Here is a 26295-nt window from a genome sequence, read left to right as displayed (position 1 = left end):
CTTTCCAGAAATGCCGTGAGTACCAGATCCCTACGGACAAGCTGTTAATAGATTTCAAGGCGGCTTACAACAATATTGACCATGTAGATTCATTGATGATCATGGAAGCTAACAGCTTTATCAGCAAGCTCACAAGACCGATTATAGCAACGATTGTCTATGTACAAAAACTGCATGACGATTTATTTCGGACGAATACAAAAAGTTTTTTGGAATCTCGACAAGGATTACTACAGGATGCTGGAATTCACCTCGGAATCTTGTTAACGGCGGACAACAACGAGAGTCGAAAAATGCGGAAATAGTTGTTCGCATTGTGGGGTTCAGAAAAAGCTGTGATCGAAAAGAATTTACCTCCGCGTTGTATCAAGTACGAAACTCTAATAAAAGAGGTCAACCCGTCTATGGCTGATAGCCTCTATAATAAAGAAAATCAAATCAAATCAACTCTAATAAGATCGTTGGTCCCCTAAGGACATGGAAAACGGGTGCTTATAATTATGTTTGACGGGGCTCCAAGGAGTTTCTCTATACATAATCACTCAAAAAATTTTGATATTTATACAATTGATTTATATCCGTTAATCAATACATACTTGAGATACTTCTAAGAACGTTTACTTAGCTGCTTAGTGCTTACCAAGAATAAAATGATTAAAATTATCAGCCAATGTAGTTTTAGATCAAAGTTACTTACTTAAAGCCAAGGATGCCACGTGGGATCCATTCGGCAAAGATTATCCGCATTACTGGCCACTTGTACAAGTGTGCTCATCTTTTTCACCTCTGAGTTGTCGAACCGTGCCAAACAGTTCAATCGAGCCATAATGTTGTTGACCGCTTTGTTAACGGTACTGATTACGGTTTCAGAATCAATTTCTACCGCTGGGTTTTCCTGTGAGAGATCCGTGTTCTGATCAATAACCTTCTCATCCAGAATACGTTTCTTTTGCACTGCAATTATCTCATCGCGGAGAATGGCACGCAGAATAGTGGGAAGCTTGAAGTTCGGTTGCACCAGACAGCGGGCCGTGGCTATAGTAGATGCCGTCAGTGGACCAGTAACTCCGATGGTCGATAGGAATTCAACAATGTTCGGCGTCAACCGGAATGGAACGGGTCGACTATCGTCCAACAGACCGGTGCTGTCGTCGACATCGAACTTGAAGTAGGATACATTCATGAGACCGGAGTCCTGATGAAGGTACATCATGTCCGCATTCAGACGAGTCAGGAACAAGCAATACTCCATCAGGCAGGAAAGCGACAGTTGAAGAGTGAACTGGAATATGAAAGGAAAGTGTGGTTAGATAACATTAAATTCTTTGGGTAAGATAAGTCTGAATTATTATGGAGCATGACTTACCATCTTTCTGAACTGCCAGTAATCCGTCGCTGAACGGAAGTTCCGAACAGCCCAATCCTTTAGCATCGTTTTGGGGATCATCGTTGTTTGTACTTCTCGTAGAATATCTCTCAAAACCGTGTGACTGGTTTGCGAGCCACGAGCCTGCACCTTCGCCAGCCGTTCGTAATATCTAGCAATTGGTGCGTCGTGTTCAATGTTGAGTTTGGAGCATCCGTTTTTATAAATGTCAAGCAGCGAGATACTGGATGGATTGTCCTCAACCAGACGCATTTGTGGTGATACTGCTACCACTCGTGGGACTGTGATGTGCAGGAACCGTCGTGAGGTCTCTTTCTGCTTGGCAAGATAGTTGTTAAGCATACGCAGCAACTGTAAGACGCGTTCTTCTCGACGGGCATCTCCCAGACCAGTATCGTTGACAACCAGATACGGATAAATCTTGCCATTGGTTCCTCGGATGTACAATCTCCGAGCTGCCGTGTTATGTTTCTGAACGATATCTACTCGTGGCATGAACCGAGCTATCCGGATGTGATAGTGAGAATGTTTAGGCAGTAGGAGTTCTCCTGGCAGTTCAACTTCTGCAGTTTTCTGACTAAAGTTCGACAGGAAACGACACTTCTCCTCGATCAAGAAGGATCTGAATCAAGAGAAAGAGATACATATTCGGTTATTGCATGATAGGAAAATTTATACTCAATAACCGTCCTTTTACGGAGGAGAACTCCTCAAAACGGACCCGAACCCAGACAGGACAACAGAAAACGCAAAGCATAAAAACAAGCACTTACTTGGGAAGTTGTTTGGTTTTGTTCTCCAGAATCTTGATCCAAATCTTTAGTTTGTTGATCAGATTGTGCAGCTTGGTGGCGCCCGGTTGGGAGAAGTCGAAATCACTGGTGAATTGACCCTTCATCTTTTGGAAGACGGGGTCTTGAACCGTTGCTTGGGCCCGCCTTGCCAAAGACTCGGACGCAGCCGATGAGAAATTGGACGACACGGAACTTGAGATGTTTTCTGTTGATGTTGGATAAAGTGAAATATTAAACTATGATTTAATGCTACGAAGATACAACTTACCGATTCCAATGCCGAAGGTAGAGACCAACTTCTTAACGAAATTGAGAGTGTGTTGAGTAATGGTCGCCTCATTGACCGAGCAGCGGTTCTCAAACGCTATGGCGTAGCACTTGGTTAGGCCTTGGCGCAGCTGACGTAGAACTTCTTCGTACCAGTTTTCGCGGAACCAAACCATCTGGTCGACGATCCCCTCAAGAGAGCTCAGAACTGTCGGATGAATATCACGCTGTAAATGCATAATCTTGGAGCATCTCCACATGGGCGGTGTGGCTCGGATGGGCGTCGTTGTAGCTTGCAAGTTGCCACCGGCAGCAGCTGGTTGATTTTCTGTTCCTGGTTGGGCCTGGCCTGACTGACCGGCAGCTGCAGGTTGCTGTTGGGGTTGCTGCTGTTGCGTGCCGGACCCTCCTGGTTGGGTGGAAATGGTAACTTGACCACTTCCTGCCGGAAGTCCTGTTTCAGCCTTGTTGGCAGCCATTTTTTGAGCCGCGGCTGAGGCCTGCTCGACACTCTTGTATCTTTCTCGTTGTTCTATTTTGAGAGTGAGATAGAGAGTTCGAATCGGGAAGTACACAGCTTGAGGGAACATCCGGCCCACTTGACTCAACAAGTTAAGAATAACTGTTCCTTCGTACTGAACCAAACAGCAAAGCAGTTGAGGTATCCAAGGTACCCACTGAATTGGTGGCACTCCGACCGCATATTTATCCAAAGCTTCCAAGAGTGACTTATCTTCATCGTACGACAAAAGCCACAGTACCTTGGCAAGGTATTTACGAGACTTGCTTTCATTTTGGTTGCGACAGGCGTGCAAGAAACAGGTCATTGCCGAAACGCCCAAATTGATCTGGCGAGGATCTCTGGTGAAAATGTGTTCCAAATAGTCTCCCCAAAGGGCCCATGCTTTGATGAGTGTGTCGTGTAATTGAGTAGCAGCACTGAATGCTTTGTTGGCCTCTTCGGAGCGACCGGTCTGGGCCAGTAGAAGTCCCTTCAGGGCGTAGAATTCGGCTGTCATTTCCTTGGAGAAGTAGTCCAGATTGGTGGGTTCGATTACTTCCAATGCTTCGGACAGTTCCGATCGACTATTGTTCACAGCGGCCATCTGTAGGCAGCATTTGACCTGTTGACGTATTTTCTGGAAAAATAAAAAGTAATCGATCAGTAATTGTTATTCGATATTTTACAATTTTCAAATTGGCCAGCAAATATTTGATATCAAATTCCCGGTTTTCCTGGCTATTTCCCGGTATTTTAAATATTTTACCGTTCGCAAAAAAAGGGATTTTTTTTCAACTCTTATTTTGAAAAGAACAATGTAACACTCTGGCAAGCAGAATTGATCATTTGCATTTTTTTTATTTTTCAAACAATCGATTGCAATGAAGTCTCTTCGACAAGTGATTGATAACAGCGTTTTTCATATTAAAATTGAATCTAAGGGGCCTATTGTCATTCTGGTGCAATAGTGGTGATTGTAAACTTATTTTTTTAATTTCCCAGATGTAAATTGAACTTAAAAACATATTTTCATATCTTTTGATAGATTCAAAACATATGACGGTTCAACAAAAGCGATTATTATTATTTATCTTTATTAGAGTGGCTTTTCGCCCTTGGCGAGTTCACCACTTTTAACGACTAAAATACTAGCCAGATGGGCTAGCCTAGACGGAAAAAATAGAAAGTTTTCACATATTTTACGTTACTAGTTACAGTTAACACATTCAAACAAACAAGTAAAATGAAAGGAACAATAATACAAGTTAAGATTGGAATTGAACAAACAAAGAAACAACATATTTTCCTAGCTAAGCATTTTCCTAGCTTTTTGCATCTTGCATGGAACTTGCGTTCCGTTTTGTGATGTCCCAACGTTTGACATTCACGCGCTTCCTCTTCTTGTGTTGTAATGTCCGTAATTTTTCTCTTGTTTCGGCCAATTCTGGGTCTGTCCAAAAACCGCCGAGGACTGGTGAGCCCCGTGATGGACTTGTGGAACCCGATTTCGTCGTGGGAACACCGTATACGGGAAAAAAGGATTTTTTCCCCTTCGTCTCTGTGATGAGCCGCGTAAAGGAGTACAACGGGTGCTAGAAGGAACACCCACCAGCCTTTCAGCGGAAAATCCTCGATGTGCCGTCGTGTGAGGAAGGAAAGTTTGAGACTCCTTTTTCCCAAGGTTGGAGTATGCGGCAAATCCGGCTACGACTGGTGCGGCAGAAGACCCCCAATCAGCTATTGAACCGATGAGCGATCGGCAGCCGCGGGGGTAGCAGTGTGGATTCGGAGAGATGGTTGATCCTGTCAGCATCCCTGATTCAGGCAAACGATATGCCTTATGTGGGAAGCTGTTTCTCTCCTCCAAAAACGTATCGTGTCGGAGGGGGGATCGACTGACAGCTTGGGGTGAGTCGGGTATAAAGTAGCTTAATTATGCCCAATTTAATGATTTTTATTTCTTTTCAGGATCCGGTTTTCTTTCTTGTTGTACGAATGGGGTCATTCAGTTTGTTGATAAAGTCGCAGACGTGGGACTTACCATCTATGTTTTGAGTGCTCAGAGTGCCCAGTTACGATATTTTGTTGCTTTTTAATTGCGTTGTTTCTAGATGCGGGCGTGGGTCTTATCTACCAAGTGATTAGGGTGCCCAGGGGAGTCAGTTTCCTTCATTTAAAAAACACAGCCGCAGACGTGGGACTTACCACCTGAGTTTTGGGTGCTCAGGGTGTCCAGTAACGGTATTTTATTGCCTCAATAGTAGGTCAACATTTTCACTGGCGTAGACGTGGGACTTACCACCCAAGTTGAAGTGCTTGGGGAGCCCAGTTACGCTTGGGTTATCCAATAACTCTAGAGTTCTGTTGGCTGGATGAAAAAAAATCTGTTAGATTTCGTCGAAAAGTTTGGCATCTTTGAGGAAACGGAAAAGCACAGCCTCGCTGGATCTATCGTCCTGTAGGCTCGTGCGAATGCTTCCCATATCGTACTGCTTTCTCAGGAGTTCCAGAGTAGGACAAGTGTACAGGAAGTGTTCAACGGAGTTGTGAACCTGGCAAGTCTCGCAGATTCTTCGGAAATTCGGCCCGCCACTCATCGAGTGAGAGACTCGTGTATGCCCCGTTCGAAGTCGGGAGAGGATAACTTGTTCCCTTCTGTCTGGACGATCTTCCCACTTTCTAACGTCCCCTTTAATCTTCCTGGTGAAAAGGTTCCTTTCGCTCTGCCACTTTCTCCTCCATGCGTCGTTAACTTTTTCCCGTAGCCACAATTTGAGATCGGCGCTCGGGACGATGTCGGTCAGACGCTCGCTGTCTCTGCCGGTATTGGCACACCTATCCGCTTCCTCGTTGCCCGCAATTCTGCTGTGACCGGGTACCCACATCAGCGTGATGTTTTCTTCGTCATCAAGCACATCCTGTATCTCCTGAATCCAAGGGTGCTTGTTAGTGTCCGATAATATTGCTGCGATTGTGCTAGCTGAGTCGGTGGCGATGAGTACCGGCCCGATAAGGTCCGACGGTTGCAAGATTGCTTGAAAAATGGCAGCAGCTTCTGCCGAGAAGACCGAGCATTGGCTAGGAAGACTCCTGCTTTCCCGAAAGCCGATGCCGCACCAGCCTATCCCCACTTTCCCGAGAGCCTTCGACCCGTCCGTGTACCGAACGTTGTATATTCTGTACTTTGTTCTGATCCGGTCCAGGAAAAGGGCTTGTGCGAGCCTTGGGTTGCCACCTTTCTTGAGTTTTTGCTTCAGATAATTGTCCACCTTTATTTTCCTGGCAGACCAGCTTCTGGCTCCGTTACGGTGTCGCTCAGATACCGAAGGGAGCTCTATGCCGGCCACGGACCTAAGGATCTGGTTGGCCTGTATTTCGATACAGGCTTCCGATCCGTCGTTCTTGGTTCTTTCCAAGAAACAGATGGCCCTACTGCCAATACTGTTAGCCAATTTGTATCGGAAAGGCAAGACTCCGGCTTCGGCACAGGCCGAGTCGGCTGGCGTAGAAGGCAGATGTCCCGAGATTATCCGGATCGCGTTGTTGTAGGTTCCCCCTAGGTTGCTGATCAGTTCGTCGAAGCGTTGACTCGTTATTTCGATCCCGTAAAGCAATCGGCTGTTAACGATTGCGTTGGCAACTCGGATTCTGGACGTTCGGTCGCTTCTTTTCCTTTTGCCGGATATCAGCCTCAGCAAGTTGATTCGGGACTTGCATGCCGATCGGACATTATCGAAGTGGGCTTTGAAGGAGAGGTGTCGATCGAGGGTGACGCCAACGATCTTAACGGTTTTCTTGTTTGGAATGGCAGTACCGTTGACCGTGATTGGTTTTTTTGGTGGTTGATGTTTCGAATTGCAGATGTGGAGTCTTGCACATTTGGTTGCTGAGATTTCAAAGCCCACTTTGATTGCCCATTTGGCGACTGCATTTACGGCTGCCTGCAATTTTCGCCTGACCATCTTCGGGTGTACTCCTGTCACTAGCAGCAAAATGTCGTCGGCGTAGACCAGCACGAATACACCTTTCGGCAAGGATTGGAAGACACCATTCATTCCCACCAGAAACAGCGTAACGGCGATAACCGATCCCTGTGGAACACCGGTTTCTTCGGGGATTTCTTTGGATTGATGATTCCCGATGCTAACCCGGAAACGACGGTTGGTTAGAAAGTTTTTAACGAAGCTGGCAAGATTCCCAGTAACACTCCAGTCCATTAGGCACTTTAATATCCCGGGATCCAGGCTCGGTTGTAGGCCTTCGCCAAGTCCAGGGATGCCATTTCAACGTGTTCATTCCTTTCTAATGCTCCATTGAGAATGTCCCCAAGGGCCGCGAAATAGGTTCCGGTGCCGAAACCTGCCCGGAAAGCGTGTTGACGGTTGTCCAGAAGATCGTTTTTTTCGAGGTATTCCACCAGTCTGCGATTTGCCATGCGCTCCATCATTTTTGCCAAGCAGCTTGTTAAGGCTATTGGGCGAAAATCGCTGGGGTCGTAGTTTGTACCACAAGCCTTCGGAATCGGCACTACCAGGCTGCACTTCCAGCTGTCGGGTAGGGTCCCGGCTAACCATTCGCTGTTGATTAGGTCTAGTGCCTTTCTTTTTCCTATCGGGGGTAATTTTTTCAACATCGGATAGCCAATCTGGTCCGGACCGGCGGATTTTTCTTTTGACTTGCTCAGGGCAAAGAGGAATTCGTCCATGGAAAATTCTTTGTTAAAGTTCTGAACGGGGAAACCTGGCACTTGTGTCATAGCAAAGGCGGCATTGGCGGGTTGGTGTTTTTTTTGAAAGTCGAGCGGGTATCGATGAAAGGACGAAAGGTCTCCAAAGTAGTCGGCCAGGGCATCAGCGACAAGGATTGGATCCCGGGTCGTCTGGTTACCGGATTTGAGGACTAGACCTCTGGTTTGGCGCTTACCCTGAATGGCGTTCACCCTGCTCCATAATTCCGCGGAGGACTGGTTATCGTTGATTTCGTCAAGGAAGCTCGTCCACGATTTTTCCTTGGCTTCCCGGATGATAAACTTGCATTTGTTGTTCGCGTCTCGGTATTTTTCCATCGCGGCAATTTTCTCCGGGTGGTCGGCCGGTAGTCGTCTGGCTGCGCGGAGTGCTTTGCGTCTTGCTTTGACCGCTTTCTTTGTGGTCTCAGACCACCAACAAAGGGCCCTTCGCCCGGGGGTGGGACTAGTCCTCGGAATGGCCGCCGTAGCGGCCTCGATAATGCTGTTCGAGAAATGATCGATAGAAGACGGAGGGGAAGACTCCAGAATTTCCTCCATTCTGTCTTGGAAGATTTTCCAGTTGGCTTGGTCATAAAGCCAGCGAGGTCGACGGGAGGTTTTTGGCGGTGATGAGTTCAATTGGGGGCCCAGATAGCCGTAGCGGTAAACGCGCAGCTATTCAGCATGACCAAGCTGAGGGTCGTGGGTTCGAATCCCACCGGTCGAGGATCTTTTCGGGTTGGAAATTTTCTCGACTTCCCAGGGCATAGAGTATCTTCGTACCTGCCACACGATATACACATGCAAAAATGGTCATTGGCATAGTAAGCTCTCAGTTAATAACTGTGGAAGTGCTCATAAGAACACTAAGCTGAGAAGCAGGCTCTGTCCCAGTGGGGACGTAACGCCAGAAAGAAGAAGAAGAAGAGTTCAATTGGATCCATATTGGGAAGTGATCGCTCCCCGACAGATCGTTGTCCACGGACCAAAGCAACCGATCGATGATGTTGTGGGACGCTAGCGAGATGTCAATAGATGTTTCTACGCGACCACGGATGAAGGTTTTACAGCCATCATTCAGGATGCATAATCCTGTTTCGGTTGCGGTTTCAAAAATCGCGGAACCTCTGGCATTGTTAACGCGACTGCCCCAGGTAGTGTGACCGTTGCCGTCTCCAAGGATGATCTTTGGGTCAGGTATCTTATCGAAGGTATCGATCAGTCGGTTCTTTAGATTCGTTAATTTCCCATTGGGAATGCGATGTTTAAAGCAAAAATTCAACAATTCATCTCTAGTCTATAGCAGTTATATAATGTTCTGCAAACTTTTATACCATGTCAAAATCTGCAAACTTTAATAAAAACACATATTTTTGATAGGTATAAGAATTTACAGGATTTTCGTGTTTGGAGTAAATTCTAGTGAACTTGAACTTTAGTACGGTATACCAAACTAAGCCAAAAAATATCAATGTATGTATGACTACAATAACTTTTTAAGTCGTAAAAAATCCTTTTAATGTATTAATTCAGGTTAGTTCTGAAAAATATTCGCACAAGAACGTTGGTAACTGTTAATTTAAAAAGTTCAAAATAAATTGCACAAAAAATTAGTAATAAAAACATGGTAAGGGAAAGAACTTGGTCATTTCCGTAACTAACTTTGTCATCGATTTTTGCCGAATTGTCTGAAATTTTGCAATAAGAAGTAGTTCAATACGACGTGGCCGAATGTGAGCTCAGTAGCTTTTCAAAAACAACCGGTGAAATAAATTAAATGCCGTTCCTATTCGGCTCCCTACCTGACTGATTTAAAACAGTCATATCCAGTTCGAGTCTAAAGATCAGTGTTAATTATAATAGCTACTTGAAATACGGTTATGATATCAAAAACATTTCAAATGTAATCAGCTAATTATACTTGAGGTCTTCCAGGTTTGCTCAGGGTGATATAAAATCCCCGGATATTTCCTGGTTCGCTGGTCATCCTGTTTTTGTTGAAAGTGTCTTTAATTGAAATAACCAAATATTACAAAAAGTTGCAATAATATGAAACATTACAAATGCATTTTCACATTCTGGCGGTGCGAAAAAAAAAGTTTAAGCACGTGGTTTCTTTTCGCCATTTTATTTGCAACGTGTACATTTGACACGTGTTTTGGTGTGTACATGTAAACTTCAAATATTCATAACCGCAGAGATGAGCCAGCCTCGGGCTGCAAATCTCTTAAATAAAGATATCTATCTATCTATCTATTCATAACCGTATAACGTATAACCGAAGCGACACCTCAAATTTTCAAGAGCACAAGACTTGCGAACCAAACAAACAGCGCTCCGCGTTGAAAATTTATCCCATTGGCCATTGGTTTTATAATCACCATAACAGCAATGCAGGAATTAGAAAGGATCATTGTATTGGTTTGGATGCTTGTTCATTCATTTGCTCAGAAACAACGGGACAGGAACTGATATGCTGTAAACTAAAAGCAGTCAACTGAACTAGATTAAAGTAATCGCGGAAATGACACAAGTACACACAACTTGTTAAACTCAACCTCGTCATCTCGTAGGGCTGAAATAGTGATGTTACCCATACTACTAGTAGAGGGAACGCTGCTAATGTAATTATGTGATTTAGCTTATATGTTTCGTGCTTTGATTTATGATGTAAAAGTCTCATATTGTATTTATTTATTGTAACACATACCTGGAAACAATCGACGACCGGCACCGAAGGAATGGTGTAGATCCTGTACAGCGAATCCTGGCAAACTCCCGTCAAGTTCTGCTTCCGGGCGATTTTACCAAAGTGAATGATTGTCTGGGCCGAGGCATGCGCCCCCAGCATACACGGCGAGGTATTATCGCCCTGTTGCTCCAGATGAGACGTTATAATCTGATAATGATGCTGTCTCCAGGTGAAGATGTCACTCCAGTGGGACAAATCATCCGCTATGACTGGAAGTCGGTTACGCCACGTTTTCACTATCGCTTTCATGTCGTGCAGCGAGGAACTGCGGTTCTGTAGCAAGCCTTGGTGAATCTGGCTGGCTTCCTGCAGTTCCATGATTTGCTGCGATGCTTGCAGAATGGGAAGATGAATGTGCGAAACTATGGGTGGCAATCGGCGCCACTCGCGCATACAATAAGCCGACGCAACCTCAACATACCGTTCTACAGAGGGATGTTGCTCTTCTTGGTTCAAGATCGTCAAATAACCTCGATAGAGATTGAACTTGTAGCCCACTTGTTTGGGATAGGTTTGTTCCACTTTGGAGAGAGCTTGTTTCATCAGGGTCCAATCCGGAACACGCCAAGCGCTGTCCATAATCAGGAAGGAATTCTTATCCTTATTCAGCTGACCATAGTCCATCAGAATATCCCATTGATTCAGCTCTTTGGCACATCGAATCCAGTGATTTTCCCACAGCAATAGCTCACTGTTCATATCCAAAGGAGTGACACCGTTGTTCAGATCCTGTTTGAAACGTGTCATTGCTGAATCATAAATACTTTGTGCCTCCTCGAAGAATCCCATCTGTTCGTGGGCGATCGCCAAATTGGTTTCCTGGTATTTAGCATATTTTTGCCATAATCCAGCCCACAAGTCCTCTTCATGCAACGAGGAATACATTTGAGACAGTGGATCCATGACATAGGAGCCATCCCGACAATTCTCTTCATCAAATTCTGCATACTCCGATATGCTTTCCTTCCTGTTGGGCCATTCTAGAGCCATCTCCTCGAGCATCAACGTCATTCGGTGCCACAAGTTGTGCGCCTTGCCCAAGTACGCCATCAAATTGGGCGGAATATAAACGGGTGGATCACAATGCGACAAAGCCTCCACAAACGTGTGAAGTGCGCTGGGATGACAGTCTTTCTGAATGATGTGTGTTCCGGAAGAGAGGAATGGCACTATTTCCCGATCTAATGATTGTTGCTGACCATGGTCCAGTATAGACCACAGTCGAGGGAATACATCGAGCCATACTCTTTCGGCCAGTTGAGTGTCCATGTGGCAGAGCTGAGCCGTAGCCACTAGAAGCTGTTCCGTGCGTACCTTGCGGCTTGCCTCCAAAAACTCTGCCTGGCGACTGATGAGTTTGGCCAACGCAGCTTGACGATTGGCCACCGGTCGCTCACTCTCTTCGTGTCGCGAAATGTTAGAATCTACGCTCATGTCCATATCAAATGCATCCTCCTTGTCTTCGATGGAATCGAACGTTTCCGTTGGGTCGTTTTGCAAGGATGTGTAGATGACAAAGTTTTTCTTCTCATCTGATTCGGCCAAATTGATTACCTGTGGAAGATAGAAGCAACAAGTCTAGAACAAATTGTTTGTGACAAAAGAATAAAATAAGATAAAGGCCATAATGATGAGTATTTCTAGACTAACGTATGAAAAGGGTGGAACCAGCGTTCTGGCAATTTGTGGTACAAAATAAAATTGTTTTATGTCTTGAAACATCGTTAGTGCATGACGGCTCACTATTATAATAGTAGCTTGTGCAAAAGAACTTGAAAATATTGATGACCAGAGCTATAGGTCTAAAACTCTGATGAAGGTGGATGGATGGCTATGAGCGTGGTCACCATGCAAATACCAAACGGACATTGCTGTTTCTTGTCAGCATCGAGGAGGCAGCCAGATCGAGGTAGGTAGCGCAACCCTAATTATGTGACTATTGAAGACTCTTCACCACCCAAGAAAGGCATGGGTAGCGCAGACGGGTTGATTTTACGGCAACAGACCCGGCAGCGAATAAAGGATCAACGGTTTGGAAGCCATATCTAGGAACGTAAGAACTTTGGATGAACCCACGCAAGTTGAGCTCCTGGCTTGTGAACTGAGGAATACCAGCGCCAGTGTGGCAGCTATCCAGGAAATACGCTGGAACAAAACAGTCAATTCTGAGGACGTAAATCGTTAACACATCATTCGAGTAATATATCTACTACAGCGATTGCAGTTGCAGATGAAGCAAGTTTTTGGGTGGGAACCGGTGAGCGGCCGAACCTACATGTTGATCATGAAAGACAAGCCCTTCAACTACAATCAAACCAGCTTATACGAACAAATCTACGATAAACCCAAAGTCACGAAGGATGAGTTCTGCGGAGAGTACCCATACCAAGATGACAAGATGATCATCGGCGACGCAAATTCGCTTTTAGAGTATGACAACTTTTTCAGGCCGGTCATTAGAACGGAAAGCCTTTATTTCGTTACACACAATAATGGCCTGCGGCTTGTGACCTTCGCTGCTACTGGTAATCAATACTACGTACTTATCACGTAGTAATATCCGCAAACACACCTGACGACATCCGAGATGTGAAGCCTGCTCCCGAATAGAGCACGTGTTGGTTGATGGGCGACATTTTTCAGCTGTTATACATGTTAGGACCTTTGGACGCCCTAATATCTACTCGAACGGATGGGGTGGATGGACAAGCAGTTGGGAACAATCAACGTTTCTGGATGCGTCAACATCTTGTGAGACTCTATCCACGAAGCTATGACCTCAACGACACGGGATGTGATTGGCACTGGTCAACAACGAAGACGAAATAACTGGTTCGATGAAGAGTACCAGAGAGTGACAAATATGAGGAATATCGCAAAGATCCGGCAGATCAGAGGACGGATATCACAAATGTATACGCGCAAAAAAAAACTCTAGCCTGTAATACCGAGAAAGGGTGAGCTCGATGGAACTCCTTTTGAAGACTTTTGGACAACAGTGCTGAATACGTGGAACGAAGAAGGCGAAACATTGGTTTTACAAGGAGTGCAGCCTGATTATGGAGGAGAAAAAGGCAGCGCGGACGGTTATGCTGCAGCAAGGGACTCGACAGAACGTGGACCGTTATAGACAGAAATGGAAACAGCAGATCCGCCACTTTCGGTAGAACTCAGCCTGAAGAAATAAACGCGGAATTTGTACCAAGTTCAACAAAGTTTCATTTTTGGGGTCCAGATGTGCAGGATCAAGAATGGAAGCACCTTGACGGATGAGAGTGGGGTGATCCAATGGTGATAGAAGCATTTCGATAAACAGCTGAATGATGCTGAGTGTTGGCTGGTAAGGATGGTAATGGAACTGAACTCATCGAGATGGGCTTGGAGTTGCTGATCGTATTTTGTTTTGTTATTTATTGTTTTATTGATTACGTTAGCCTGTTAGTCATACTGTATATCAGGTCAAGGAAACGGGTATGGGAAAAATACAGTAGTGGTTCGTATGCACCAATCGTGGTAAAATAGGCAAATTTGGGGAAAAGAGCAACTACCGGAGGAGTGGGAAAAGAAGTAATCTACAAGTCAGACAAGTTGGAGTGTTAGAACTTCCGATCGAGCGATCACCATCCTACAAAGTGTTATTACGGGACCATCCCAAATGGTCGAACAACAAAGTTCTAAACCACAAAAGCCAAGAAAAATATAATCAAAACTCTAGAAAAAGCTGCAATTGAAAAAAAAAAAACATTACCTCACTAATAAGTAGAAGGGAATCAGCTGTAGCTGTTAAGGCTACGAATCGATATGCGATTCGGTGAACGAGAAAAGCTTGGATTTGCAAAAGTTGTTCCACATGTTTCACATGTTAGTATACATTAAATATGTTCAAGTGATTCAGACTTACCGATGATATGCTTGGCAGCAGATGATTCTCGTTGCTATTTTGAATCTGTGTTGTGGTATTGGCCGTCAAAATCAACAGTTCGATGCATTGCTTGATCCAGTAGTGCTGCCCAATCGAATCCCAGGCGTGCGAGCAAATGATGTAGAGTAAACGGTCGTGAAGTCGTCGCCTCATGGAACCATCGAACACTTCGAAGAACTTGGCACGTATTTTCGGTTGGTTGCAGCGTAGACCCGCTAGGAAAGCGGCTTCTAGTTTAGAGGTCAGCTCGGTAATTTTTAGCTGCTCGTCGCGGTAAATGTAGTTAACTAGCTCCAAGAACTGACCATTCAGCTCTTGATCATCGGCAAATCGTTTCTCCACGTACTGCATAAGCTTAACCAGCAGGATTGACTTCTCGCGTAGTGTTGGTGCTTGCGATACTGTGACAGGGGAGTTTTTGTTCTTCATCCATTCCTCGATCATCTTGACGATTGCCTTGATCACCTTTACGTCATTACTTTTCTCGATCAGTCCCACCAAGATTCCACCGATAAACATCTTTCGCATTTCCACGCTCATCACGACGACGCGGTTTTTAACCAGATCCAACGAAACGACGAGCAGTTCTAGGGCAATTGAACCGGCATTTGTGGCCGCTTCGCCATTTCCATTCTGATTGTTGGCGATTCCACCCAGGTGATCTTTTGTGAGGCGATTGAGCAGTCTCATGAAGGGAATGATGAGGCGATCTATGTAACTTTGATTGTTGGTGCAGGCTGCTTTCAAAGTCATCAGCGTGCCAAACAAGGTAGAAGGGTTGGCTTGGGCATTCTTCTCGAATGCTGCCAACCCTTCAAAGATCATTTTGCTTATAGTTGCGTAAAGCGTTTCCAGCTCATCGTGCTTATGATGTGAATCTGTTGGGAAAATCGCCATAAGACGAGTCAGTAGTCCGTGCATAAGTTTGATGACACGAGTGTTCGGGCAAGTTACGCATGCAGAGAGACCTCGCTGCAAGGGCCGGAACGTAGTCAAGATTTGCTCTTTCTTCAGAACCGTCAACAGGAAGGTCAACAACTCCAAAGCTGTACAAATATTTCCAATATTTGGTTGCTGACCTTCAATGCTCGTGAACACCTTATCCAGCCATGTTAGTTTGAGATCAAACGGTTGCTGCCAAACGTCCGGCTTGATAGCCAATTTCAGTAGGTTGACACATCTTCTGGACAGACTTTCTCCGGGGGACATGGTGCCCGGAGTAGTCGATACGTCGTTCAGTTGACACGCCATACGGAACAGGAAGTTTATCACCGTATCACAATGAGCCCGATCAATGGGTCGACCAGAACCTTCGACTTTTGGAGCTACCCCAGGAGTTGTCGTAGCAGTCGATGTACTGGGAGATGGCTGCGGGTTAGTTTCGCCTGGAAAGGGAAAAGAAAGAATTAAATCGACTTAAAATATAAGCTTCCATTTGATGGGGTCTACCCCGTTTGGCATAATAGCCTTTTTCGCGTATTGGTCGTTTAGCATAATTGCCAATTGGCGTAAAAGCAGTTTGGCATAATTCTGAAAAACTTTGAATTAGATCAAAACTATCGATTGAAATGTCGATAAACTGCTCACGATCGTACATTTCATTGACAGTTATTAAAGCTTAAGCTTGATTGGCCGCCCATGGTTGCTAATTTAGTATTGCCAAATCAGCTGTGATTACATATAGGGATTATCCAGATGGCTGCTTGGGTCTAACAAATACGCTCAGTGTATAAGTGCTAGAAATTTTCTTTTTAGGCAACAATGGCGCCTGCCACGTCAGAATGCAGATCAATTCTGGGGAAGGGGAAGGAGTTGATGATGCATTCAACTGGCTCCCACGGTAGATCGTATTTACCACTACGCCAGTTCATGCGGGAAGGGTGAAGGGGTGACTGTATGCCAAACAACTATTCTACCAACATTACCGTATGTAAAACGGGGTAGACCCGATTTAGAGTACCCACCTGTCGCCAGCTTTTTACGAGCTTCATCGTCCTGAGCCGTTCGTTTCACCGCCCCACTGGGCTGCTGTTTGACATCCGTCTGCAACTTGCTATCGTCCTCTTCGACTGCAGTGCTGCCGCCATCTGTTTCCTCCTTGATACGTTGAACCTCCCACTTGATGATGACCTCTGCCAACTCGACAGACAGTTTACGATAGTCTATGGTGGCGTTGACAGTAAAACCCAGTCGTTGCATTGAAGTGATAATCTGCTGCACCAGATGATGTCGCACCGGATAGTAGACCTTGAAATGTCTGACCAATAGCTGTAGAATATGAAACAGTTGCTGCATCGAGTGACCCTCTTCGACGATGATTTTCTTTGTCCAGTGAGTCAGCATGGTGTTCCCGTCTTCCATGCGCAAGGGCATAGCAGGGGTCAAGACTTCCAGAGCTTGTTTAACCACAGTCCTTGCTTCAACGGCATGAGCTTTGAGTAACGAATGGAACACTTGGAGAACTATTCTTTTGTGAATTGCCAGCCTTGCAATAATGTGGCTAAGCAACAAGTGACCGTGATACCTAGCAGCCGGATCTACGCAATTCTTCGGCAACAGACAAGGCCAAGCAAAGGTCATTAGTCGGCGCAGTTTGTTTCCTTCCCGTTTGTTGTTAGCATCCCCATCGTGAATATGCGGCGAAGCGCGTTCGACCAGAAGACAAGCAAACTGCAGTAAAGCGATCCTCACCGCGTCTTCATTCGCGAATGGTTTCTCCGGATCGATGACCTTGTTGATGAACACGGACACGATATTATTCTCGTCTTCCAAATACGGTGCCGGTGGAGCTCCCACCAGCTTGTTGCCTTCTCCCTTCTCGAAGCTAACGGCAAAGCTAGGAATAATCACCATAGTCAAAATTTTGGCCTTCAGATCCTGTGACACTTCTGGATTGCCGAAGCACTCCACAAAATGGAAGAAGGCTGCCCTCTTCCAATCTACGGTATAGCTCTGGCATACGGTGTTCTGGAGAAAATCGCGGAAAAACTGGAAATCCGGTATGAATCGCAAACACAGGGCCCGCAACAGTTGGAACAGCAATGGGATTTCATTCGTATTGTGTGAGAAATATTCCATCAATATCTTCGCTACCAAATGCCACATATCGCACACCACGGATGATTGGCAAGTCTGGAAAAGAGATGTGTAAAGAAAAAAAATTGAAATAACCGATAATATCCGATGAATATGAAAACTATCAAAAAAATCAATATTAACACTCCATTCTGCGAAACCAGAAACTTCAGAAACCTTTTGCCTAAAAAAAACAGGAGTCAGGAAATACTTAACCCTCTCTTTCCCATGGGTAAGCACAGGTGATCCACCGATTTTCGACGAACGCGGACTAAACCGAATTGGTACGAGTAGCTCAATAATAATTGGAATAAATTTATACGCTCAATTGTCTTATCAAACATAGAAATAAGTGACCTAAGGGTCAAACTATTGAAAAACAATCAACTAACTATTGAAAAACAATCATTTTTTTTTATTTTGGCTTTGAATAATATAGTTTATTTGGAACAACTTTTGTTCAAGCACTTTTTTTAGAAACGCCATTTTGATAGTTAAATTGTCGAACAAAGCTGTGGGAAAGAAAGGATTAATATAAACTGAAAGGGGTGGGTGGGTATCGATGAGTTGTTACAGTTCATACAAAATTTGGAAAATGTTCATACAAAATTTGTAAAATGTTCATACAAAATTTGGAAAATGTTCATACAAAATGCGTTACGAGGGGGTGGGTGCGTGTCAAAACATGGTTTTTCAATGAAAAACAAAATCATATTTATTTGGATTGTTGAGTTTTTTTTCCGCCGGAAATTACATTTTTACTATTTATCTGTAATTTATAAAGCATCTTGTAATAACCACGAGTTGAATAATGCATATATTTTTTAAAATTCAAAAACATTTTTATTATAAAACGTGCAAAAAAAATGCTTTTAAGACCTTTTCGAAAGCTAGCAGTTTCAGCTTAAGTATTAAGCACAGACAAACAGACGTAACACTTAGATCAAATATCGATCAAAATCATAGTCACGGGAACATGTACGACTAATGCTAAAATCAAGGTATGTGCATTTTACTCTGTAGCCAGAGTAAGGTGTAATCACTTGGCGAAAGCGGCTTGGAGGCCATCTTTAACTTGCTGGCCGTTTTGTTTACAAACATTTCTGCCTTGCCTGGATGATGTTGAAACTGAAACTAGCTGTGCTGCCATCAGTGCGGACGAAATTGTCAAAAAAAGAAAGAAAGGAGTAGAGCACACAAGGAGCAGGGGCGACCAGATTGGAATAATTCTTGACAACGCTGTTTCTCCAACCAATCATGAGTCGATCTCTCGGCAACCTGTCTCAGATGTTTGTAAACAAAACGGCCAGCCCTTCCTCACCTACCCTGTCTGGTTTTCTCCACAAAGTGAGCATAATAGGACACCTTAGAGAATTGAACGCGCCTTGGCTAAAATCAGTGTGTTTGGCCAACAGGCCAACAGATGGCGGTAGTCAGTAAACGTCAAACACGAACAAACACGATGTGAGCGCTGCGGGTGGTGGATTGACCACCTACAATATTTTTGAATCGATCGTTAAAAAGGTGATCGATGGACAATGATAAGAGTGTGACGTCTGTTTGTCTGTGTATTCAGGTTTAACTGGTAAAAGTTTAAAAATTTTTGTATTTTTCGTTAAAAAATAATGTTTTTGAGTAGTTATTGTTAAATAATTAAGTGACAACTTTTTTAACAAAATGTGTTGTATCCATAGTTTACCTTCAAAACCATATAAAAAGATTTGGAATCGGTTAAGTATTATTGAAGTTATGGTCAAATAAAGATGTTTTTTTTAATGAAAAGAAAAAAAATTGGGAAAACTACTTTTAACTAAGACTAGTTTTGATTTTGGACAAATTTGATGTTCTAAACACTTTTGAGTGATGCTAAGAATCTGCCCAAAAAAATAACTGAAATAAAAAGTTTCAATTAAAATTTAAACTCGCTTGCACCTTTAGTAGAGCTGTTGTACCTTAAGGTAGCACTACTAAAAGGAAATATTCTTTATTAAACAAAGTAAAGGAAGAATTAAGAACTGTTGGATCCATTATTTAAAGGAAACATATAAAAGTTTTATAAATATACGTTGATTTGTGTTTTACCTACGCCATGGAGCTAGTGCTACAATAGGAACATAAATTAGAAATAGTGCTACTATAGGCATGTGTTCCTATAGTGTACATTCCGGTGTTAAATGCAATAATATGATTTTTCGTAGTTTTCATATTTTTTTCACAAAACCAAAGTAAACATTCTTCAGATGCAATAGGTCAAGTATAATAGGTCTACTATAGGTGCAAGGGAGCTTAAAATATGTTAATCTAAACTATTTATTTCGATCATTTTTTGAACAAAATCAAGCTGAATCAATGATACATAGATAAAAAGCTCCTGACCTTTGTGTCAAAACATATTTCGCAATAATATATAACAAAACGGCCGTAAAAAATTACTAGTGCGACTACAGGGGACTGTCTACTAAGGGTATACCGACCCCAACCTATCAACAAATGGTAATTCTGCACAAGAAATCACAGAAAGATTCTTCACTCTGGGTACCTAGTGTACCTTCCCACTGACTTCCTTAGCATTTCATCCCATTTTTTATACATTATAATTTTAGAGTTTCGACTATTAATTTCACTAAAAGCACCATAAATTTCTGGAAGAATCCTAAAATAGTGATATTTTTACCGAATTTCTAAGACATCTCCAAAAAAAAAATCAGTCGGAATATCTGCAAGTAATCAATCTGGATTTTTTCCAAGGATCATCCCAGGAATTACTCTAGTGATTTCAACCGGAAATTCTGGAAGAAATCTCATTAACATGTATGGAAAAATGACTAAAAATATCGAGGTAGGAACTCCTGAAAGGGTTTTGTTGGGTTTCCTGGATCAGGGTTGGTAGCAAAAATTGGTACCGAAAAAAGTTATTTTAGTGACCAGATTTGAGAAAAAAAGTGACTAAAAAGTGACTTTCGATTCTCGAAAAAGTGACTAAAAGTGACTTGAAAATCACCGAAGTATTTTATTTTGTAAATTTCAATACGATTTGGAACATTTGAAAAAAATAAAATTTTTGTCGTTTCACATTTCCATCCAAACTCTCCTATTTATTAAGGTTAATATTTTATGTAACCAGATCAAGATTACGGAAAATGTTATACTTGGGCATTATTCAATATTTCAAATAAAAAATGATGGTAGAATTATTGTCAAATATAAACTCTGTGGCTTTCAAAAACCTCCTGCCGAAGTGAATCAAAAAATCCAAGAAGAGGACGCCCTACATTTCTTTGAAGAATGCATGCAAGATTTCATGAACGATTCAATGAAAACGATAAATTGACGATAAATTAATAGTCGAAAAACACGAGTCTTTTTTACACCGTTTTTTTTGAAACAACGCGTTTTTTTTTACGCGGGACGTCGACCGACGTAAAAAAAACTTAGCGTATGCTCTAGCTCAGATCTATCCGGCCATTTTTAAAGGTTTGGTTTGCAAATAAAGTCTGTCCTAGGAAGCATGATAAGTTTTAACTCTCAAATAGAACATTAAATAATTATTCTTTGTTATTAATACCTGCGATAAAATAACTTAAATATAATCTTTTTTATTTATATGATACAATGGCGTAGCCAGAAATTAATTATTTTGATACCGACAAGAAGATGTTCTGGTGATAACCTAACTTAAAACATCCCTTCAGATACCGCTGAAGGATTTGTTGGATGAATTCTTGAGAGAATTGGTGCAGAAATTGCCAGAAGTATTGCTGGAAAGATCCTTGGCCAAGATCCTAAAAGTATTAGAAAAGAAACCTCTGGAAAAGAATTCTTGAAGCATTTTCTCGAGTAATGCTTGAAGAAATTCCTGAAGATTCTGTGGAATAGTCCCGTATGAATCTCTGAAAAGATCTATGGTGCCTCTGTAGTTTAGTACCATGTTTCATTCGTAGGGAGAAAAGCAAAAAGAGCAACTTTATAGACCATGTTGGTGAAAAAAAGACTAGAGATCTTTCATCAAAAATAGAGGCCCTCATAAGACTTGCATTAAAATAGAGACCAACTCTCGAAGAAGAGATTTGCCACCAGCCCTTTAATCACTTGATAATGGTATTTTTGCTTCGTATTTTCAAAAGCTGAAGTTATTATTATTGTTATATTCGTCCTTTTCAAAAATTGTACTCCGTATTAGGAACATGCATAGAATCCCAAACTTGAAGAGAATTAGATCGGATTGGAACTCACCTTGTACAAATCGTTCTTCCAAATAGTCTTCAATGCCCCGATGATATCCGTCTGAGTTGAGATCCAGGGACTGTCGAATTCTATCAACGTGTGGATGATGAGAATGGCCTGTCTTTGAGCTTCGTACCGATCTTCGAATGGTTTTCTGGAGAAATAGAGATAAAACATTTGATATAGTGCCGACGATTCTTGTTAGAGTTGTTGATCCTTACCCCTGGGCAATGGCGACGCTTCCTTCCGAATTGATCAATATCAGCTGAATCAACCGTGGACTCTTCTCCTGGATGGCGTTTCGGAACGGTAGACCGTCCTTGTGCTTCAGCAAGTAGATCATGAATCGATTCCACTGGGCATCCTTCACGTTGACGTCGCTCAACAGAAGCTCCATGGATTCCTTGGGGAATTTAAGCAGGAAACTTGACCAACGGTGGACGATATGGCGAGCAGGGTTCGATCATCAAGCTCTTCTCGGTTTGCAAAATTAGTTTGCAAAGGCTATCGATGAACTTGGCTGAGGCAGCTGGGATTTGGTGGAATATGCCAATGATGGTTACGATCTTTTGCTCCGTTTCACCAGTCTTGGATGCGGCCAAGAAGTTCGATCCCTTATTTGCCGCGATAGAGCTTTCCAGGAGTTTTTTAACAATTTGAAGAAGAGAATCGCAGAGTTTTTCGTTAAACATTGACGGGAACAACTGCGTCAGGTAGGAGAGACGTTTTGCGCCATTCAACGTCAGATTGCGATGGTCTCCTAATTGCATCAGCAAAGGACGGATGCCAGCATGGATCTAAAAGTAAAAAGGAGATAGCTTAGCCTTGGGAACTGTATTATATTTAGCAAAAAATCTACTCACTGTCTCCTTATCGACGGTACAGCCTTGGAGGAAGTTCTGCATACACTCAAAGGCCGCCTCCTGCAGTTCAACGTTGTTCTTCTCCAGAGCCTTGAACAGTATGGAGAAAATTTTCTCCCGACATCCGTTCGGAATGTAGTGGCAGGCCGCCAAAGCTCGCAGGGCACTCTTTCTCAACGGAATCAGATTCGTCACCGTCTTGTAGCAGTCGAGCTTATTCAGCGTTGTGTCTTCTGCATCAGACAGTGTCAGTACCTCGTGATAGAATACCTTGTGGGTCAGTATTGTGAGATCTGCAACGAAACGAAGATTCGTACTTAACCCTTTGTTTGTGTTCTGGGGTCAATGAGACCCCAAAGCAGTCATTACCAACGCTGCCGAAAGCATTGTGCGATACGTGAAACGGAGTTCAAGAAACGATTGGTTTGACGAGGAGTGCCAGGAGGTCTTGGAGGAAAAAATGCAGCAATGCTACAGCATGGTACGCGCCAGAACGTGGAACGATACAGACTGAAGCGGAACAACAAACCTGTCTTTTCCGTGACAGAAAGCGCCACCTGGAAGATGTGGAATGCCTAGAGATGGAGTTGTTGTACCGTTCTAAAGAAACGCGGAAGTTATACATATAAGATCAACGAATCCCGTAAAGGCCTCGTGTCGCGAGCTGAAATGTGCAGGGATAAGGATGGGAGCATCCTGACGGACGGACGTGAGGCAATCGAAAGGTGGAAACAGCTCTACGATGGACACCTGAATGGCGTAGAGAATACAGGCACAGGTCAGGACAGCGAAGGTGGTACCTGCGACAGCACAGCGGACATTGGAAACCAACCAGCTCTCACGATGGGAGAAGGTAAGGATTCCTTGAACCAATCAACTACTTTGCCGAAGACATCAAAAACAGCTGGATAAACATCATAATATCTTATACTAGAAGATAATAATAAGGGACGTTCTAATGCTTATGCTTGGAATACTCACCAATTGTAAATAGTCGCGGCTCGAGGGTCGTACAGAACGTGTTGCCATCCATCAGTCCGATCTGCGCACTGGCCGGTTGATGACGAAGGAGGTGTTTCTTCGGAGGAATCATATCGACCAGCACCTCACGATGTGGATTCATGACTTCGGTGACGGTTTTGCTTTGCAGCTCGGCAATCAATCTCAGCGATGCCATGGCCGTTTCGCGAACGAGAGTATGTGGACTCGTTACTTGTCGTACCAACTCGTGGATTACATCGTACATCGCCTTCTTTTGGGTAGAGATCAATTCTTCGTTTTTGCAATCCCTGTCCAGGGAGTCATGCAAATTTTGAGCATCTTTTCCAGATAGTTCTTGGCCATGTCGATTGCTCCACTGGACACTTCGCCGGTCAGATCCATGATTATGAACATGAATGCCTTGAGGAATATAAACAAATGCTGATACAGCCATCTCATTGCCATATTCTGATAGAGAAACTTGAGAGCAATGCAACCTCCCATTTTGGAATACCATGGTCGTTCATAGCATAAAGCGGCCATTTTTTCCGCGAGATACTGCATCATAGGTAAACGACATGCCATTTCCTTCGAGCCCATTATGTTAGTGGCCGTTTCCAGAATCAAAGACATTGCCAATTTACCAGGTTTGCAGAGTTCCTTCTCTTCGTGGCCCATGATGGCAGCCAAAGCATCGATCAAAACCAACGGATCGAGACCACTGTTCATCTGATGGTGCTTATGCGGGAAGGGACCAGCTTGCTGAGCTATGGCCACCATTGTATAATGCCGTACAACTGCTACCATCGTGGGAAGTACGGAGCCACGCAGATCTTTGGTAGCTGCTGCCACAAACATTCCGGTGAGTGCGGTTTGATGAGTCAATCCAGCTTGTTTGTCCTGTAGAATGTAATGAGTTCCGGTTGACACCACGTTGTTGTCGGTAAAGCTGGGATGCATGAATAGTTTCTGCAACGTATGCTTGTCGTCATCCAGACATATAGAAGCGGCCAAATAGCAGCGAATCACTTCCCAACTTTGACGCCAATAGAACGGATCGGTAGTGCTCGTTTTCAGTGCATTGAAGGCCGTCTCGATAACCTTGTCCACTGGGAAGTCGATTGGTTTACGGTGCTCCTGGAAGTAGGCCACCACTGCCGGTTGAACGGTATCGCTTTCCTGGTACAGCAATTGCTGGGGTTCGATCATCATCTTTCGATTTCCACCGCCAAATTTGCCTAGCACTCGGAATGCAACTACTGCGGCACTGTCCTGATTACGAAGTGTTCTCCACAGCGCTTGCATCAAATCGGCACGCACCGGCTGAATGTGATCGTAGAGGAAATCCGGCTGTAGATTGTCCACGCACAGCTCCAGCGTTCGCAGGCCCTGGAAGGATTTATGGATAAATCTCATTAGGATCATTCGAGGTCAATGGACGAATTTCATGTCAACTCGGTTAGTCTCGGAACTCGACCATCTTCGATTTGTGATGTTTCGGTATTTTCCAGACATAATATTTTGACCATTTTGACTCAAGAATAACTTCTAAAAAGCCCTAAAAATTTGGGCACGCAATGTATTTGACAAATTTTAGCTACCTAACTGTTGATTTCAATCATTTAATGTTTGCATTAGATTGTAAATTTGAAAAATATAAATTTGTAGTACCGTAATTCGGGGGCAATTTGATCGCTGGGGTGAATTTGATCAGGTCAGTACCAAAAAACATTTCCTTCCAAGGATGCTGAAGATTTCATTGGCACCACAGACATTCCATGTTTTCTAGTTTATAGATGTCTAATGATGATTTTGAACTATTTCATTTTTTATTAGGGTCAGTTTTGCAAACAATCCACTGGTGCTATGTCTACATGTTAACTTGAATGCTTAAAATGTTGTATAAGCTTAAGTATGAACTACTGAACCTACTTTTAATACCGTACAGCATAGCAAATATAGTTTTTATGCTCATAAAACCGTTTTATCTCGAATAATGTGCTTATTTTGAGGGAAATTGCCTACATTTAGGCGTATTTGATAGACTTTCAAAGATTAATTTTGCAATAAACTGATCAAATACTCGAGTTGTAAGAATTTTGACTTCATTTTCAAAAGTGGCCATTTGAAACTATATCGGAAACTGTCACTGAACGTCCGAAAATGATCAGAATCACTTTATTCATGACATGGCATTTATTCACTTCTGGATAAAAAATCATGAATTTTGAGCCGTTGAAAGGTACACTGAACCAACTAATCCGATTGCATTTATCTGAAAAATCATATATCCATACCGGAATCGTAATTTAATAGATTTCATAGTTATCCATTAACACCTATATGAGGATCCAATAAAGGTTGAATATTATTCATATGAAAGCAATTTGAACTTCACATAAAACATATTGGATATCAATTGTCTGGCCGATTATCACAAAATCAGATAAATGGTGTATGATTGTATAATGTGAAAAAAATCCTATTATCTGTTTATCTGCAGTCGACCATGTCAGTCATTGCACAGTTTGCTAGTGAATCTTTTTGTCTGAGTTGTTGCAAGTTTTGAAAGGTACGTTGTAAAAACAGTTGATAGCTAATATTTATACAGTATAATATGTTTTTCTTCTATTACAGAATGCGGCATTACTCTTTGACCCTGCCTCATAATTCTTTTTCTAAAATTGCATTCCAACGATGTAGGTATCGGAAAACGAAGCACCAATTACTTTTAGTTTCATAGACGTCGTTTCTTTTTTTCAGAAATTGTATGCTCATGATTAAGGAAGCAGCGTGCCA

At 43.1% G+C, this 26295-nt stretch overlaps 1 protein-coding gene across 1 annotated transcript in view; it reads right to left on the bottom strand.

Annotated features, from left to right (window-relative positions):
• Positions 1–550: 550 nt before the first annotated feature.
• The window catches only part of LOC5577036 (transcription-associated protein 1), a 40967-nt gene continuing 15222 nt past the window's right edge, over positions 551–26295 (bottom strand). Inside the window, 13 exon segments of the mRNA XM_021855339.1 lie at positions 551–1282; positions 1367–2009; positions 2161–2386; positions 2450–3587; positions 10390–11985; positions 14333–15738; positions 16318–17485; positions 21662–21806; positions 21874–22076; positions 22078–22449; positions 22516–22808; positions 23497–23814; positions 23817–24885. Of these exon segments, the coding sequence (XP_021711031.1) occupies positions 698–1282; positions 1367–2009; positions 2161–2386; positions 2450–3587; positions 10390–11985; positions 14333–15738; positions 16318–17485; positions 21662–21806; positions 21874–22076; positions 22078–22449; positions 22516–22808; positions 23497–23814; positions 23817–24885 (9162 nt within the window). The 3' untranslated portion in view covers positions 551–697.

The sequence above is a fragment of the Aedes aegypti genome, chromosome 3 (assembly GCF_002204515.2).
Source record: "Aedes aegypti strain LVP_AGWG chromosome 3, AaegL5.0 Primary Assembly, whole genome shotgun sequence".
Lineage (NCBI taxonomy): Eukaryota > Metazoa > Arthropoda > Insecta > Diptera > Culicidae > Aedes > Aedes aegypti.
The sequence above is the reverse complement of the archived record's forward strand: the minus strand, read 5'-3'. Positions and strand labels throughout refer to the sequence as shown.